Source organism: Emys orbicularis, chromosome 4 (assembly GCF_028017835.1).
Source record: "Emys orbicularis isolate rEmyOrb1 chromosome 4, rEmyOrb1.hap1, whole genome shotgun sequence".
NCBI lineage: Eukaryota > Metazoa > Chordata > Testudines > Emydidae > Emys > Emys orbicularis.
Genome location: NC_088686.1, coordinates 104,268,112 through 104,284,965, shown reverse-complemented (window position 1 = coordinate 104,284,965; position 16,854 = coordinate 104,268,112). Strand labels below are relative to the sequence as shown.

Here is a 16,854-nt window from a genome sequence, read left to right as displayed (position 1 = left end):
CTAGACGGGGGACGCGGCCTCTCACTGCCACTTCACAAACCCCCGGGGCAGTGACTGTGTCTGTGCAGGCTGGGGGGGCCCAGTCACGGGTCTGCCCTGGGCCAGGGACACAGCACCTGCCCTCAGGGGGGAGAGCAGGGGGCTTCTGTCCCCTCCTCCTTCCAGAAGCCGGCCCACAGCTCAGACGGGCTTTGCTGGCGGCTCTCCCCACCCAGTCCGGACAGGGCCCCCAGCTAAGCACTACGCACGCGCGGTCCGCGTAGGCAGCAGCGTGTTCCGGCTCCACAGGGCCCCTGATGGAGCCTCTCTCTGAGCTAGGGGCGGGGGGAGGAGGAGGCACAGCCGCATCCGCCCTACGATCGATGAATCTGGAGCGGCTGCTCTTCTCTGGGGAGAGGGTGGAAGTTCTAGTCTCTCAGCCTAGACTTATCGCTCGCTGAGCTGCTCGCCAGTCAGAAGCTCGCGCCGGAGTTGGGGGAAGGAAGATGGTGAGGAAGGGGTCGCTAGGGCGGGCTGGGCCTAGGCCTAGGGAGCAGGCCCCTGTTGAGCCCTGGGCCGCTGCCGCGCTGCTGAGCCCGGGCCGAACCGGTGGCGGGATGTGGGAGGGGCCGTGAGTCAGCGCTTCCCATGTGCGGCCGGCCCAGGCCGGGGGATGTCCGCGCGCAGCTCCGGCAACCGGCGGGGACAGGCTGGCCCGGCTTCGCCCTTAGCGCGTCCTGGGGCTTCCTCAGCTTTCCCCGAAACCCGCCCCCGCTCTTCACAGAGCGATCTCCCTCCGTTCAGAGACCGACCTGCCCCACCATAGAGCATCCCCTTCCCTTCCCCTCCCCCAGAGCGACTGACCACCCCGAGCAACCCCCCTTCCCGACAGAGTCTGACCGCCCTGCTTCACATAGATCTTCTCCTCTCCACAGCAACCCCATCTCCATTCAGAGACAGACCAACACCCCCCCCCCCCGCCCAGAGTAACCCCCTTCTCTCCACACACAGGCCTACCCCAGTCCCCTATATAACCCTCCCATGTTCTCAGCCCACACAAGCCAAACCTGTATATAGGTTTCCCCATCTGATTCCATTCCATATGAGCCAAATTTTATTATAGTAGCTTTTAATTTCTAATTTCAAAAAGAAGAGTGGAATAACAGATAACATAAAATCAAACCCTGTATACTTTAGATATGCTTTAATATGCAATAAGAATATTTTACAAGTCACTGTATATAAACATAAAAAATAGGCCCAGATACTTGCACTTGTGAGTAATGTTATGTACCTGACTAGTGGTGTGAGTTATCATGTAAATCCAAGAGTTTATTATGCTTTATGCCGTGTCAATGGTAGCTTTTTGGTGCCCTTTCAGGTCAATCCCCATTGTAGCTATGTACAAGATGCCATTATAAGGAAATTACATACTTGTAGTTGTTGTATAATTTTCTTACAATTGTTTCATATGCAAACAAACTCTTTATTTCAGTGCATTTTGAGATCATTAGTTAACTAACTTCCTGTGAGGAAAAACAAACACTTATTTTTCAGTAGAACAAAAATCAGAGAACAGAAAATGAAACAATTGCAGGATTGGAGTTTTGAGCCATGAATAATTCAGCAAGGTACCTAAGCATGTGCTTAACTCATCATGTGAGTAGCTCCATTACTTACTTAAAGTTACAAATGCTTAAATACCTTGCTGAACTGGGGCTTTAGTTTAGGAACAATGAACTGTTGGGTTAATGGGTCCATGTTCCTGCATTGCACAGTAATCCTTTGACTTTGCTGAGACTATCCACAGGCACAGGATTCTGTGTGTAGGGTGCTTATTGCAGGAAAGGGGCCTAAGTCTACAGAGGACCTACAAAGTTCATAGCACAATAAATTTATGGAGTATAGATAAGACCTTGGTGTCAAGATAAAGGTGAAGCCCTTCCTCCTTTAGATTTGTAGAAAAGTATTTTTTGTTACCTCACATCTCCCTGTTCCTTGCCACCTGTCTGTAGCTAGGGTGAGTGAGGACTCCACTTACCTTCCTCAGCCTCCTGTTGCTGCCCTAAGGTTGTGTCTGCTACTTCAACCTCTGCAACTTTCTGGCGGATGGGAGGTGAAGGGGGACACCTTTTTACTCAACTCTCCCCCAGACTCTGTGTAAATATTTCTCCTCTCCACAGTTAGGCCCTGGAGCTATTATCCTGGGTACTACTTTTTCAAGCAGCAGCAGAATGAAATTGACCTGATTCTTGTCAGGTTTACAGTTGTCCACTGTGTAATGAATACTAGCAGTGAAAACTAGACAATTTTCTTTTTGCTGCAGCTTGGCGTTCCTCACCAGTAACATGGCTCCTAAGAGAGCTTTGTTGTCATTGATTGGCTGCCCATGCTTGAACACTCTGGCTTCCCACCCAAAAAATCTGTAGACAATCTGGAATTGGTGTTAGTTAATGCAGACAGGATTATCATTAACCCATGCAGGAAATTAATAGGAATTTCTGCATGTTTCTCTGGGGATTATAGTGCAGTGAAGCTTTCCACTGCCCCCAAACTAGCTATATCCAGATACCCAGTTACAGTTGCTGCTGTTTTCTGCTCAGATACAGATACATCAATGTGGTAAGAGGCTGGTGATGCCTTTTGCGTTAAATATCTTTAAAAAGCAATTGTCTCATAATTTCTTGTTGCCAAGGTACTGTAGAGAGGATATAGGGTCACAATGCAAGTTAAATGTATACTATGTGTCTTGTGCGGAAAATGTTTTGAGGTGTCATTTTGTGTTAAAGTAATTCAGCGCACAGTAAGTATTATGCTGATACCGTAATGTTGTATTTACTAAATAATGGTAAATGTGCAGAAAAATATATTGTGGTCGAGCTCTTGTTTTAGACTGGAGAAATTGTGTATGTTGTATTAAGCAAAGAAAATTAATATAATTGAAAGCTCAAAGGCTTTCTTTTCCCAGCTGCATATTCTTTTCATACTAATGAGTTGGTTTTGTTCACAGTTTCGCAACCAGTATGACAATGATGTCACTGTCTGGAGCCCTCAGGTAAAAGAATATAATCGTGTTACTTGCTTTCCATTTTTCCTTTTCCCTTTTTTCACTATTATGGTAGTGGCATGAAGGCAGTGGATGTCCTGTTCTGGTAGCTCAAGGAGTATGATGCTGCTAATGCTGCTCCATAAAGCAACCTTTGAATGTTTTAAAGCATAGTATGAATAATGCTATGTGCCTAACACACCAGGGAACTGTTAAATATGCAGTTTTGAGGATGAATTTTGTGATTTTTGTTTTTATAGTTGAACTTTACAATAATTAATCAGTGTTTTGCTTGTGTACAGAAGATATATAACTATATACTAGATATGTTCTGCAGGAGTGTGTTTAGTTCTTTTTCAACTCTATCGTTGGAGTATTGCTGAGAGGCAGTCATCCAACACTTCAGAGTGCTTTTTTAATGTGAAATGTACAAACATTCAATTATATAATAGGTGTACACAAGCAACGTTATCAACTAATATCAGGGTGGATTTGATTTAAATCAAATCGATTTAAATCACTAGTCAGGAAGGCTCGATTTAATCATGGATTTCTGCATAAAAGTGCATTCTGGAATATGCTGCTCAAACAGTTTCACTTTTGTTTCTACTGCCTGTCCCTCCCTTCTCACATTTATCTCCAGACTTCTTCTCCTTGTCCAGATCTATTCTGCCCCCAACAATCTTCTATGCATTGAACTTTTTGAAACTTTGCCCGTTTAGAGAGAGGTAAGGGATTGACGCTGTGCACACAAATCTGCAGAGGGACAATAGGGTTGAGGTCTGTTATTTCTCACATCTCTATATTTTTAAAATTTATTTTAAAACATTTTTGCTGTTAACAAGCATGTTATCTCTGGAGACACAAATCCAGTTTGAGAACTGTAAAACTAAGCATCTCGGATGGTATCTTCTAGACTGTGTACTGAGTCCCATTGGGTAGATAGATTATTTAGGTTAATCTTTCTATACAGAAGCCCCTGGAGCCCCCATATGATTAGGTCCCTAATCCATGAACTATTGGAACTTATTTACAAAACTTTTCTTATATTGTCTCATACTATAGAATTAGAATTTATAATCCCTATTCCATGAGATATCTTTGAGTTATAATGTATCTTAATTAAAACTATCTTTAGATCGAATGCTTTTTGAAGAAAAAACTATCAAAAAAAACCCCCCTGATTTAAAATAAAAAAATCTGATTTAAAAAAAAAATTGATTTCTATCCATTCTGATTAATATATTTAATGAGATATTTGCAAACATAAAATGGAGAGTGGGAAAATGCGAAGAATTGAATTATAAAAGGATAAGTTGTCTCTGTGATGCACTAACATTCTGTAGTTACAGTGTCTTATTAATTTTCTATGTATTTACCTGGTATCTGCTGTAATATACAATGTGTAATTATGGAGGCCTCATAGTGGCTCTAAGTTAAGGTTGCATTGAGAGTTACATGTAGCAGGAATTAAACCTTTTGATATGAATAATATATTGTACCTTTTCAAAACTTACAGAGGTTAGTGTTTGAGTGCAGAATGAATCTTCTGAAAACTAACAAGCAAACCTCTTAACTAGTTTAAGAATTTTAAAGAGGTCCCTTTGCATAGTTTTTGCGAGTCCAATCTTTTTTCAGATACTTGTAGCAAGTTACAGAAATTTTGAGATCTGAAAACCGACTCACTTCTAGATTTTAGCAAAATCAGAGATGTATGCTATTTTAAAAGTTTATTAATGTTAGTGTAAAGTGTAAAAATTACTGTTTCTGCACAGCAATTATTATTAGTGAAGATTTTCATCTCATACAAATTCCGGAAAATAAAATTTCAACTAATAATGGTTTCTAGCCTCTTGTGAAAATAATCTTGAAAACTTGAACTGAGCATAAAGCAATGCAGGGTTGTCTGTTTTACTTTTTATTGGGTTTTCAAGTTTATTTCAAAATCTTGAGGCCTAGATTTGCCTTTACAGATCTTTACTGTGAGATCATGTGCCCTGTTACGAGTGACAGATCTCATTTCAAAGCAGCTAACCAGTTGGGTATTGTGTATTCTTGAGGCAAGTGAAATTGGTAGTGTCAAGAAGCCAGACTGCCACAGTTACAATCTTACAAGTTTGCCCTTGAGCCTTCCCTATTCTGTAGTGTTGACTGCAGACTGGTATGTGTCTGGTAAAATTTTCAAGCTATGGTGTTGAGATCCTTGAATTAAAGGTATTATGTTACTACACTGTGTCTTCTGTAAGGTTGCCCATTACCATAATATGTGAGTGCTATACTCCTATGTTTGCCAAAGGCCTACCCAATTCCTATCTTGTTTGTCTGATATAAAACCCTGCTGCTGTGTTGTAACTTAACTATCCACAGAAGAAATCTTAAACTTGATATGCCCTTGTGTTTATGCCACATATACTAAGCCATATAAAAACTGCAGCAAACATGGTTTGAAGCTGCATGTGAAATGCTGAAGTATATGGGATTTAATATGCCCCCAGGCACCAGTGTTTTAGGATGAACAGCCAAGTAATTGCTGTTAATCAGACATGGTACTTGTTAGTGATATACAAACATTCTGTGGGGTGAGACATAAGTGTAGAGTTCATGTTCTAGGTACCTGAATTCTGCATTTTAGTTCTTTCCAGCTTTTTCATCTGTGTGACTTTAACTTTGAATTTCCTGTTTTATTTTTAAAACTGTAACATTCCTTAAGATATTTGTTACTGATGCCTAATTACTGCCTTACTCCTGCTCAGTTTTATTTTTTATCTGATATTATTTATACTTTGTTGTAAAGTACCTTGATACTATGACAAAGATGTGTTTAAAAGAACACTTAAAATAGCTATTCTCTACAGGTTGAAATTACTTCTCCACAAACTCTTGTTTTTTAAAAAAATAAATAAATAAAAATAAGTAGGTGGACTTAAGGCTGTGGTGCAGCAGATGCAGTGGTGTAACACCACAATAATATTTTTTGGATCTGTTACTGTTTATGGTGCCATAAAGGAGTAATCAGGCCTTAATGGTGCATGCTGTCAATGTTTGTATTAGAGTCAAGAATATACACTTCAATGACTGGAAAGGATTTTGACACATGAGTTGTGATGTTCTGTGTCAACCATGCAGTTCTTAGTCAATAAATAGATGTATATGGGACAGCCCATAATAGTTTCAAAGTACTCTGTGACAGGAAATGTCTTATCCCCTATTACTGAAATTCCTTGTCTCAGTGGAAAATAAAGGAGTGTTTAGATACTTATGGTAGATCTTTCACTGTTGTGATAAATGTAAAACCAACAAACCCACAAATCAGTTAAAGGTCTGATTTCAGTTGAGACTGAAAACTCTGTTCTTAATTAATCTTGAGTGAAATCTTGGCCCACTTAAGTCAATGGCAAAATTCTCATTTACTTTAATAGGGCCAGGATTTCACCCTTTGTGTGTAGTTATTGCAGAGTCTCTACCTTTCTTATATGGAGAGTCAATTTTAGAGTTGTTAATTTATTTCATTCTGTAGGGCCGAATTCATCAAATAGAATATGCTATGGAAGCTGTGAAGCAAGGCTCAGCTACTGTGGGGCTGAAATCAAAAACCCATGCTGTTCTGGTTGCTCTAAAGGTAAATTTAAGAAAAAACATTGGAATTACTTTTTTCTTCTTGCAAGTGCAAACATGATAAATCCAAGGCTTTTATCATTGTTAAATTAAAATGTCAGATAAGGGGAGGTAAATTTCTGGTTTGGGGCAGACAAATTTTATAACTTTTTTTCTTTTGTACATTAGAAAGTAAGATTTACATATTTTCATATGTTTTAGCACTGGTGTAGAACTACTAATATTTTGATTAATCTGTGATAAAATGGGTCTTAATCCTGTGGTGGAAATGGAAGAAATTGATGAAATTGTCTAGTTATAAAGCCAAATATATGTTGGTTCAACTGACCCTCCCAAAAAAGAGGAAATAAATATATATAAAATATTTACAATCTCTTTTACTAGAAAGCCCACTTTTTTTTCTTCCGTACATTTCTTATTGGGGTGGGATCAGCCCTTTATGTCTTAAGTCTATTACAAGGTTACAGATTTGGGGCTGTAAGTTCAGTCCTTAATGATAGTTGCTCACAATTTTTTTTTAAGCATTGTCCCTATTGATTGACACATTGTTTAAAGTCTGCCGCAATAATTTTTATGACTAATATGGCTTTTTTGTGTGTAGAGAGCACAGTCTGAACTGGCAGCTCATCAGAAAAAAATCCTGTATGTTGACAACCATATTGGCATCTCAATTGCTGGGCTTACTGCTGATGCAAGACTGTTGTGGTGAGTTTCTTAATGACTAATGCGTACAATACTCTAGTAACAATGAAGTAAAAAAACAGACTTCTCATATTGTAATTTAATGACGCCAGCTAAGAGAACTTGCCTATGGTTACTGGTCCTGCACTAATATGCAAGAAACCAGGGGTGAAATCCTCATCCTATTAAAGTAAATGTCAAAATTTCCATGGACTTCAGTAGGGCCAGGGTTTAACTGCTAGGCTTTATTCCCTGTCCAATGTCTTGCTTCCCCAAGCTGGTTGAGACTGAGCAGTCTCAGAAGTCTACATCACACATTGGCTACTAACAATTCCTTCAGCTAGTGATGTAGATAAACTCTAGAGAGATTCTTTTGAACTCTCAGCTGGCTGTGTGGTTCTGGCAAACGAGATAAATATAAAATGAGCAAGAAGGATTCCTCGGTTGGGTAGAAAGGGACAGAAAAGGCATACTAAGGACCACTTACATATTAATTGCAATAATATTCTAAAGGAATATTTCCTATTAATTTTTCATTTTGCTCCAAATAACCCCTCTTCACTGCATATTCTATAAACATCCGTTTTACCTACATTCAGAGTGTTTCATCTGTACAATATTCTTTCAGGCATGTGGTCTTCTAAACAACAATGATGGGTCATAAAATGTAATTTTATAGTGGCATTTTTGGTCTTCGTAGGCAATGCTGAAACAGTAATAAATATATACATGCACACAAGCTTAAAGAGGAAAATATCAAGTTGGAGAAGCTTCCTTCTGTTTGTGATCCATATATTTTTATTTGCTCTTCTTCTAGTAATTTCATGCGTCAGGAGTGTCTGGATTCTAGATTTGTGTTTGACAGACCTCTTCCAGTGTCCCGTCTAGTGTCTCTAATTGGAAGCAGTATCCTTTTTATGTTTTAGATGTGTGTGTATATATATATATATATATTTGACATGTAATGACTCCGTGCTTTTCTTAAAATTCAGTTCAGTTTTCGCTTTGTTGATGTGTTTAGAACTCTTCTGTATCAAAATATTTATTTTATTTGTTTTATTTCAAGCAAAGATTGCTTTGAAAGTTACAGGAAATAGATGCAAAGATCTTGTTTGTTTTTTGGGAGGACATCCTTTCTTCATCCATGGAATTAGTAGACAAGGCAATGAAGTGCCATGAAGGAGACCTATTGTAGAACTAGAAACCATTTTTTTTACTTGTTTTCTGGAACACTTAAAAAGCCCCAGATAATGTCACTTTCTGATGGAAAGCACATTTAATGTTACTGCCTCATTCACCTTAATTGCCTATCTCTGGAACACACTAAGCGTTTCATACATCCATTGTACTTGATAAAAGCAAGTGTATCAAATGGAAAGGGGATGAAATTGACCAGACTAGCATAAAATCAGTCCCTCATATTACTTGCTTGAATATACCAGTCACTTTGTTTGGGGAAGCTAATTGCTATAGGTCTGATCGGAGGTGAAGAAGACCTTACCATTGGTGCTCAAGACAGATGATGAGATCTGTTTCTCTGGAACAAATTTTTTCACCACAGGAAATGGCTAACAAACCTATAGCTGTTCTGATGGAGTTTTACTTGGATTAAGAATAAAATTTAAAAGGTATTAACTTGTTCTTTGTGAAGATTCCTTAGCTTGTTTAAGAAACCCAGATACCAACACAGCGATATGGCAGAAGACCATATGGTGTAGGACTGCTCATTGCGGGTTATGATGTAAGTACACTCTGTGTGTGTTTCCATTCCAATTTATCCAAAAGAAAAATGCAGCCAGTAAAATATTTCACTTTTGTAGCAACTAACATTTTGTTGAGAGGGAGGGAGGCTGACTATAGCAGTACTTATCAATATTCATATGGCTAGAGGAACCTTTTTTTTTTTTCTTCTTCTAGACCCTGAAACTTAATTCTCATAAATTTTAAATGAAGGTAATTTTTCTACAGGTCCGTGGAGTGAATATTGATGTATACATATACACACCTAAACCCATGTGGCTTAGAATTTAAAACATGGCTAATGATTTTGGGGCCCAAGATGAGACACTTTAAGGGGGCTTGACCTTCAGAGGGTGGGTGTTCACCACTTCTGAAAATCAGGGCCCCTTTAAGGTGTCTCCAATTGGTTATCCCATTTGTTCTGTGTAGCACAGACAAGACACTGCCCTCATGATCTTACAAACTAAGCAAGTTGAAGGTAGTGGGCAGCCTGATTGAATCTTGCATACCAAGGTTCAGCCCTGAACAGGTTTGGACATTTGTACTTGTGGGAAGCACTGGGAAATGTGTTTAATATTTATTCCAGGTCATAAAATGGGAGCTATTCATAATATAAGATCAATACAATTTATAGGATTTTACAGAGAAACAGGGTTTTCAGTGGCCTCCATTGAACTTACATAAAAACTTCTGATTAAAGGACATAGTGAAAAGGGGCAATTTAGAAAATTTAGGCTTGAAGCAACTATGTAAGAACTGCGATGTGAAGCACAGTATAAAACATACCTTCATGCATATATGACACACACATCATGTGACCGAGTTAGTGCTAAAAATATTTTAGAAAACTGCATGCCCTCCTGTGAACAGTTTATAAAATTCACACCTTTTTTGCCAGGATATGGGTCCTCACATCTTCCAAACTTGTCCTTCTGCAAACTATTTTGACTGCAAAGCTATGTCCATTGGTGCTCGTTCACAGTCAGCTCGAACTTATTTGGAGAGGCGCATGGCTGAGTTTGCTGACTGTGAGTGATGACTCTTCCGTTATATTTTCTAATGATCTTTAAAATATATGCTTTGTTTATCGCATCTTATCTGGTAAATTTTATTTATTACTGTGCAGAAGGGGAAGATATAAGAGTGGAATAGAAATATCCAATGTAAATCAAGAGGAAGAAAGAAACTAGATTCAAAACACTGACGGTTTTCATGTCTAACTTATTTCAGTTGTTTAGCAGGCCAAATGGAGGAAAAGTGTCTGCCTAGAGAACCTGAGAAAGAGTTAAACAGGAAGAATGAATTTTGTTTTTAGAGAAAGTGATGTTCCTTCCATTTCAGAGAGAGGATAGTATTTCAAGATATGCATGTTTTGTCTGCATAATATTTAGTCTGTAAATAAGAAGTGGATTTAAAATCCCAAGTTAATTTTATTTTTAATAATTATCAGAGGCCACCGAAGAGTTGTGGGGGAATAAAGCAGCTCAGATATCATGGCCCAGAGACTATATAAGTACCTAGATGGATTTATCTGCCATTAGCTTAGAGTGTAATACTACTTTTGTGATTTAATTAATTGTCTTGAATGCAGGGGAGGATTGGTTCCTTATGGCATACTTGTATTGGATTTCCAGTTACCTATCAAAGAAGCAACATGTGTAAAGCAGTTTGGGGACAGAGCTAGCCAGACTATTTTTCCAGCTAGGAATGGAAGGTGGGGGAGGGAAGGGTCTTGGGAAACAATACTGTATGTTTAACTGTTTTTCTGATGACAGTGTATTGTTTGTAGGTAACCTGAATGAGCTAGTTAAACATGGTCTGCGGGCTCTCAGAGAGACCCTTCCTGCAGAACAGGATCTGACGACCAAGGTAAACACCAGGATCTTCCTTCTTACTAGAAATTACCGTGACAGAGTTGATAAGTATGGGTGTGTATTGTAATCCTCATTTTAAGTATGGGAGTCAAACATTAGTATTTAGGTAAAATATATTCAAGTGTGAGTCTAATTCCATATACTATCAGTGTACTATCAGTTCTGAGTCTTAATCTTATAGATTACAGTGTAACTTTCTGAACTTTTGGTGTTTGACCTTAACAAAATAATGCTATTTCTAAATAGAAGACTGTTTCCCTTGTTAGTGAAGTTTCCCTTGTTAGTCTCATAAATTTCTGTGTAAGATAGCTCTTTACTTTATTAACTTTATTGATTATTTAAGATTTGTTGAACATAGCAAAATTAGTTACAGCATAGAGTAACTCAGCTTCATGCTTAAATGTTCATTTACTTTTAACTGGAATCTGCTGTTGGTTTCTTCAAGATAAAGTATTTACCTTCATGTTTGTGGGTTTTTTAAATACACTGTACTGTTCCCCCTAAAAACAATATAAAGGGGGCTGGAGCATTAATTCTTATCTCATGATTTCTGGCCCTGAGACCTTGTCCTTAGGTTTATAAGATAGATTTTATATATTTTTTCAGTGTAAGGGAAATTTTAGTATCTTAACATTTTTTTTCTATGGGGCTCATAAAATACTGTCAATGAGACTTTTCATCTGAACCAGTTTTTTTTAAACACTTATTTTAAGGTAACTTTAAAAAAAATAATTCTATTGTGTAATTTTCTTTGTCCCCTTTCTGGCTACTAGCCCCCATTCAAAACTATTTGTTTGGCCTAGCCTAGTCTTGCACATTCTGGAGCCGCTGCAGAGCTCTTGGAGCATAATATGAAGCAATATGTTGGTCATAATATGAAGCAAATCCCAAATGGTTATGTTGGTCATCTTTCTTTGTTTTTGATGTGCTTTTTCTTATTTACACTTTGAATTTCACATACTTAATACCTGGAGTTGCATCTTAAAATTTCTAAAGTAGTAATGAAATTTGTTCATTCACGCATGCCTATGTCCAAGTATTCATTAAATATTTTACAGGTCTAGTAATATTATTATTCAGGTACAGTACAAGGCTATTGATAAAAGGCATATGGCCGGTGGGATGCGCAGAGATTTGGGCACGATTCCCATTGGTTATCATTGTGCATCATATGGAGAACTTAAAGAAAAGTCTTTATGGATTTTTAAATAACTAAACCTACACCTGTAAATAACAAACCATGAACACACAACAAACATTTTATAAAGTCTTGAACTTCTCGGCCAATTTCCACAGCTGTTATTATCTCTACCAAAAAGCCATATCCTTAGTTACCTTGTAACTCTGTTTTCAGAATTTTTTTTCCATATCACATCAAGTTCTTCAGTTTGATCATTAATTTTACCCAGTTCTGTCATGTTAATTTACCAAAGTGTCATGCCACTTTCTAAGGATCCATCTCTTTGAACAACTTAGGACAATTTTAGTCCATTCCTCAAGAGGCTTTGTAGTTCCAGTAGTTAAAGTATATGTTTAGATCGCATTCCCATATCCTTTGAGAAACTCAGGTGTGCGCATAGGATAAGAGACAATGAGAGAAGGCTGCAAATTTTAATATTTAAAGATTTATGGAAGATGACTCATACATTGGGTAATCAGATAAATAACTTGAAATTCCATTAATTTTAATTGAAATGAAATCTAGTTTGTTGAATGCATTGGGATTACTCTGGATTTACACTGGCGTAGCTGAAATCAGAATCTGGCCCTAGGTCTGTTTGATTATCTTAAAGTTTAGGTTAAGATAAGTCTTGCATTTTGTTTTTGGTGTCAGGAAACTTAATACAGTAATGTTTTCCTGAGGTACTCTTCGGGGTTGATCCATTGAATACCAAAAGGAAGAGTCATGCACGTTAGTGGGTTTTGAATCAGGGTTAATAAAAGCTTTTCATCTTAGACAGTTTTGTTTGTTAAAATATTTATACTAAATATATGCTGAAACCAGCAATATTGAAAAATCATATGATATGTTTGTTTATAAATGCTGAAACCCAACCAAAAAATGAAGGGAGTTGAACCTGTTGTGTCTGAAATCATCAAACTGCATTTTTGGCTGATACCATTTTGGAATATGATAGCATCCTTGTAGAGAGTGAGCCTCCCTCACTTTCTTTTTTCTAAGGAAGCCTGCCATAAAGTAAATCTGATAGAGAATTTCCTTCCTTAATTTGATTCACTGTGCCAAATGTATCTTAATCTTAAGAGAAAGCTGAATTGATACATTTCCCAAGTAAAAGCTGCATAACGTTAGAGATTCACAAGAGACAGTTTCTCAGTTCTTTCAACATTGTACTTAACAGAATGTTTCCATTGGAATTGTTGGCAAAGAAATGGAGTTTACTATCTATGATGATGATGATGTGGCTCCATTCCTGGAGGGACTTGAAGAGAGACCACAGAGGAAGGTATGTGACTTAGTTAATAATCTTAAAAATAGTTTGAGTTGCTTCCTGTTTGAGATGGTATATCTAATCCTCTGCAATAAGACTGAAGATGAAGGCCAAGAAGTCTGTTTAACCAGACTAGCCTGAATTAGCAGAAAGCCCTCTCAAGTTGTTTCCATCTTCTCACCCTGCCTGGCTACATGTGCTTTGAACATGTCAAGCTCTATACAAGTATAAAATATTATTACCCTGACCTTTTAACTCAAAGATGCAGCTTGCAGATTCTGTAAGTCGCAACACGCAGTTCTGCCATGCCTCTGATGAAAGTGGAGTATTACATGTTGGGGCCTGTACACCTCTGCTTGCCTTGTTTCCATATTAATGAGGGGGTTATGGGAGCATCGTACATCTGTGGGCTTCTTTTTGCCAACTCTCTCTCACAGTTAATTCCTGTGCAAAGCTGTCTCTTTCCTGTTTGACTTCTGCCCTTTTATAGTAAAATCTTTTTTTTTTTTTCCCCTCTCCTTAAGCTTGCTCCACCTGCTGAGGAACCTGCAGAAAAGGCAGAAGAACCAATGGAGCACTAATATTTGTGGATAAGCCCATGTGTTAACCTATATATAACAATATAGGAATGTTCATCCATTAATCTTCACCCTGAACCAAATGCATATTATAGTAATACATGATGGGGAATTAGTCCTAGAGTATTTTCAGATATCCCTAAACTGACATCAAAGTCGTCATACTTGGGCACCTTTTCTTTGAAAGGAAAGGTAAAATCACTTTTTTTTTTTTTTTTTTTAAAGAACCAGAATACTATCTGTTTTGTATGAAGAGCAGATTGTCTTTTAAGGGCATCTGGAATAAATTTTTTCTTTCTTGAAACTTACTATATGGATTTGTTTTTAATCTGTTACACAAAAGAATAATTGGTCTAATTACTCACATTCTCTCTTCATATATATTTTCAAGGCACACATCAGACTGGTGTCTAGGTACCAATAGATATTTGACCATTTGTTATATTAGCTACAAAAATAGTAGCTGATCAGTGGGCTTCATCACTTTTTTTTTTTAATGAATTTAGTGCTCTTGAAAGGTGCTGAATTGACAAATGGAAATGAAGGTCTATTTATCTTGAGAATAGATCCAGAAGCACAAGCTTCTCTGCATCTTATCAATGTCTCAACCTTGACCTGAAAGTCTAGTAATGAGGGTTGTTCACTACTCTGTGCTGTCAGTTCTTGGCATTTCTGGTGAGGCCTCCATTCAATGTTCTCCGTTTTTATTGATGGTAGTTTTAATGGTGTTGGATCCCTGCTCATTTAGAAATGAACTGAGTCAATAAATTCATTTCACAAGAGCCACTAAACAATCATCAGGTGGGTAGGGACTTTCAGAGCACTAACTGGGCTAAAATGAACTGATGAAGGAAACAGGCCATCTCTTATACCAAATAAATGGTGAGTTGTGGGATTGGGATGAGAGACATTACCAGCCCCCAAAGCCATCCTGGCTGTGTTGCGACTTACTAAGCATGTGCATTTTATGGATCTCAGTCTGCAGCACATGACAGTCAGTGTTTAGCCACAGTTTGGATTTAAGTTGAATGCCATAGAATCTAAATTATCTTTAAATAACAAGACTTTCCATGCCACTGTTATACAGATCAGCTTATCTCAAGTTTCTCATTGAGGTTCCATAAATCATATCAACATTAGGCATTTTATTTGATTGATTAATATTAATTTGATAAAGTAACATTAAAACAGTTTGCAATTTCTAATATTGTGCTGCTATATGGGACATCTCTAATGAAGCTGCTTTTCAATGAGACTGCTGCCACTAGCTATAAATTCTGATATGCCAACTGAAGTTACAGTGAGTTTCAAATACATTTTGCACTTAGCACAATGGAGCTCTATAAACGTGATAAGCAAATGAACTCAGCATTATTTTTTCATTTCCACAGTATTTCACACTCGTATCCTTTGTATTAGATTTTAGTGTTGTAAGAAAGGTATTTGTAAGATATAACTGGGTGGGGGCGTGGATTCATTCTTTGTCTTAAATGTTCTTCAACGTATTTTCTTGTGCAAGTTACTAACCCCACATTGGTTATTTGCGTTTTCTGGTTCTCATGCAGTAACGCACAATGCTGTCATGTTGGGTTGCAAACACTATATATATGGGAGTGTTTTCTTAAGAAGTATTTAAATATTTTTATTTCAAAAATGTTAGTGGGATTTTTATTTTCATAAAATCATGAAATGTAGGGCTGGAAGGCACCTTGAAGTCATCCAGTACAGCCCCCCTGCACTGAGGCAAGATCAAGTAAACCTAGACCATTTCTGACTGGTATTTGTCCAACCTGTTCTTAAAAACCTCCAGTGATGGGGATTCCACAACCTCCCTTGGAAGCCTATTCCAGAACTTACCTCCCTTTATAGTTAAAAAGTTTTTTCCCTAATATCTAACCTTTGCTGCTGATTTAAGCCCCATTACTGCTTGCCCTGCCTTCAGTGGACATGGGGAACAACTGATCAGTCATTCTGAAAACGGACCTTAACATACCTGAAGAATTATCAGGTCCCTCCCTCAGTCATCTTCCCCCCCCTCCAAAAAAAAAATGTGCCCAGTTTTTTTAACCTTTCCTCATAGGTCAGGTTTCTAAACCTTTTATTGTTTTTGCTGCTCTCCTCTCTACAGTTTATCCATCTCTTTCCTTAAGTGTGGCACCCAGAATTGGATGCACTACTCCAACGCCAAGAAGAGTTGGATAATTACATTCCGTGTCCTACACACAACACTCCTTTTAATAAAACCCAGAACAATATTAGCCTTTTTGGCAACTGCATCACACAGTTGACTCTCATTCTAACCTAGCCAGTCATTCCCCATTTTGTAGTTCTGCATTTGATTTTTTTTTTTCAATTCATAAGTGAAGTACTTTGCACTTATCCTTATTGAATTTCATCTTGTTGATTTCAGACCAATTCTCCCATTTGTTGAGGTAGTTTTTTGACTTCTAATCTTGTTCTTCAAAATGTTTGCAACCCCTCCCAGCTTGATGTTATCTGCATATTTTATAAGCATACTTTCTACTCCATTATCCAAGTCATTAATGAAAATATTGAACAGTACCGGACTCAGGACTGACCCTTGAGGGACCCCACTACATATGCCCTCCCAGTTTGACAGCAAACTATTGATAACTACTCTCTGAATAAGGTTTTTCCACTAGTTGGGCACCCGCCTTCTAGAAAATTCATCTAGACTGCATTTCCCTAGTTTGCTTATAAGAATGTCATATGGGACTGCATCAAAAGCCTTACTTACATCATGTTTACTGCTTCCCCCGTATCCACTAGGCCAGTAGTCCTGTTAGAGAAGGAAATTAGGTTGTTTGGCATGATTTGTTCTTGACTAATCCATGCTGGCTATTCCTTGTAATTCTTATTTTCTACTCGGT

General features: G+C 37.9%; 1 protein-coding gene across 1 annotated transcript; it reads left to right on the top strand.

Annotated features, from left to right (window-relative positions):
- Positions 1 to 301: 301 nt before the first annotated feature.
- On the top strand, positions 302 to 15,168 carry PSMA1 (proteasome 20S subunit alpha 1). The gene is made up of 10 exons (XM_065402502.1): positions 302 to 488; positions 2,990 to 3,034; positions 6,543 to 6,644; positions 7,242 to 7,345; positions 8,139 to 8,227; positions 8,992 to 9,062; positions 9,960 to 10,089; positions 10,851 to 10,930; positions 13,296 to 13,400; positions 13,910 to 15,168. Exons 1-10 carry the CDS (start codon positions 486 to 488, stop codon positions 13,964 to 13,966), a joined length of 786 nt encoding a protein of 261 aa, XP_065258574.1. The 5' UTR covers positions 302 to 485; the 3' UTR covers positions 13,967 to 15,168.
- The last annotated feature ends 1,686 nt before the right edge of the window (positions 15,169 to 16,854 follow it).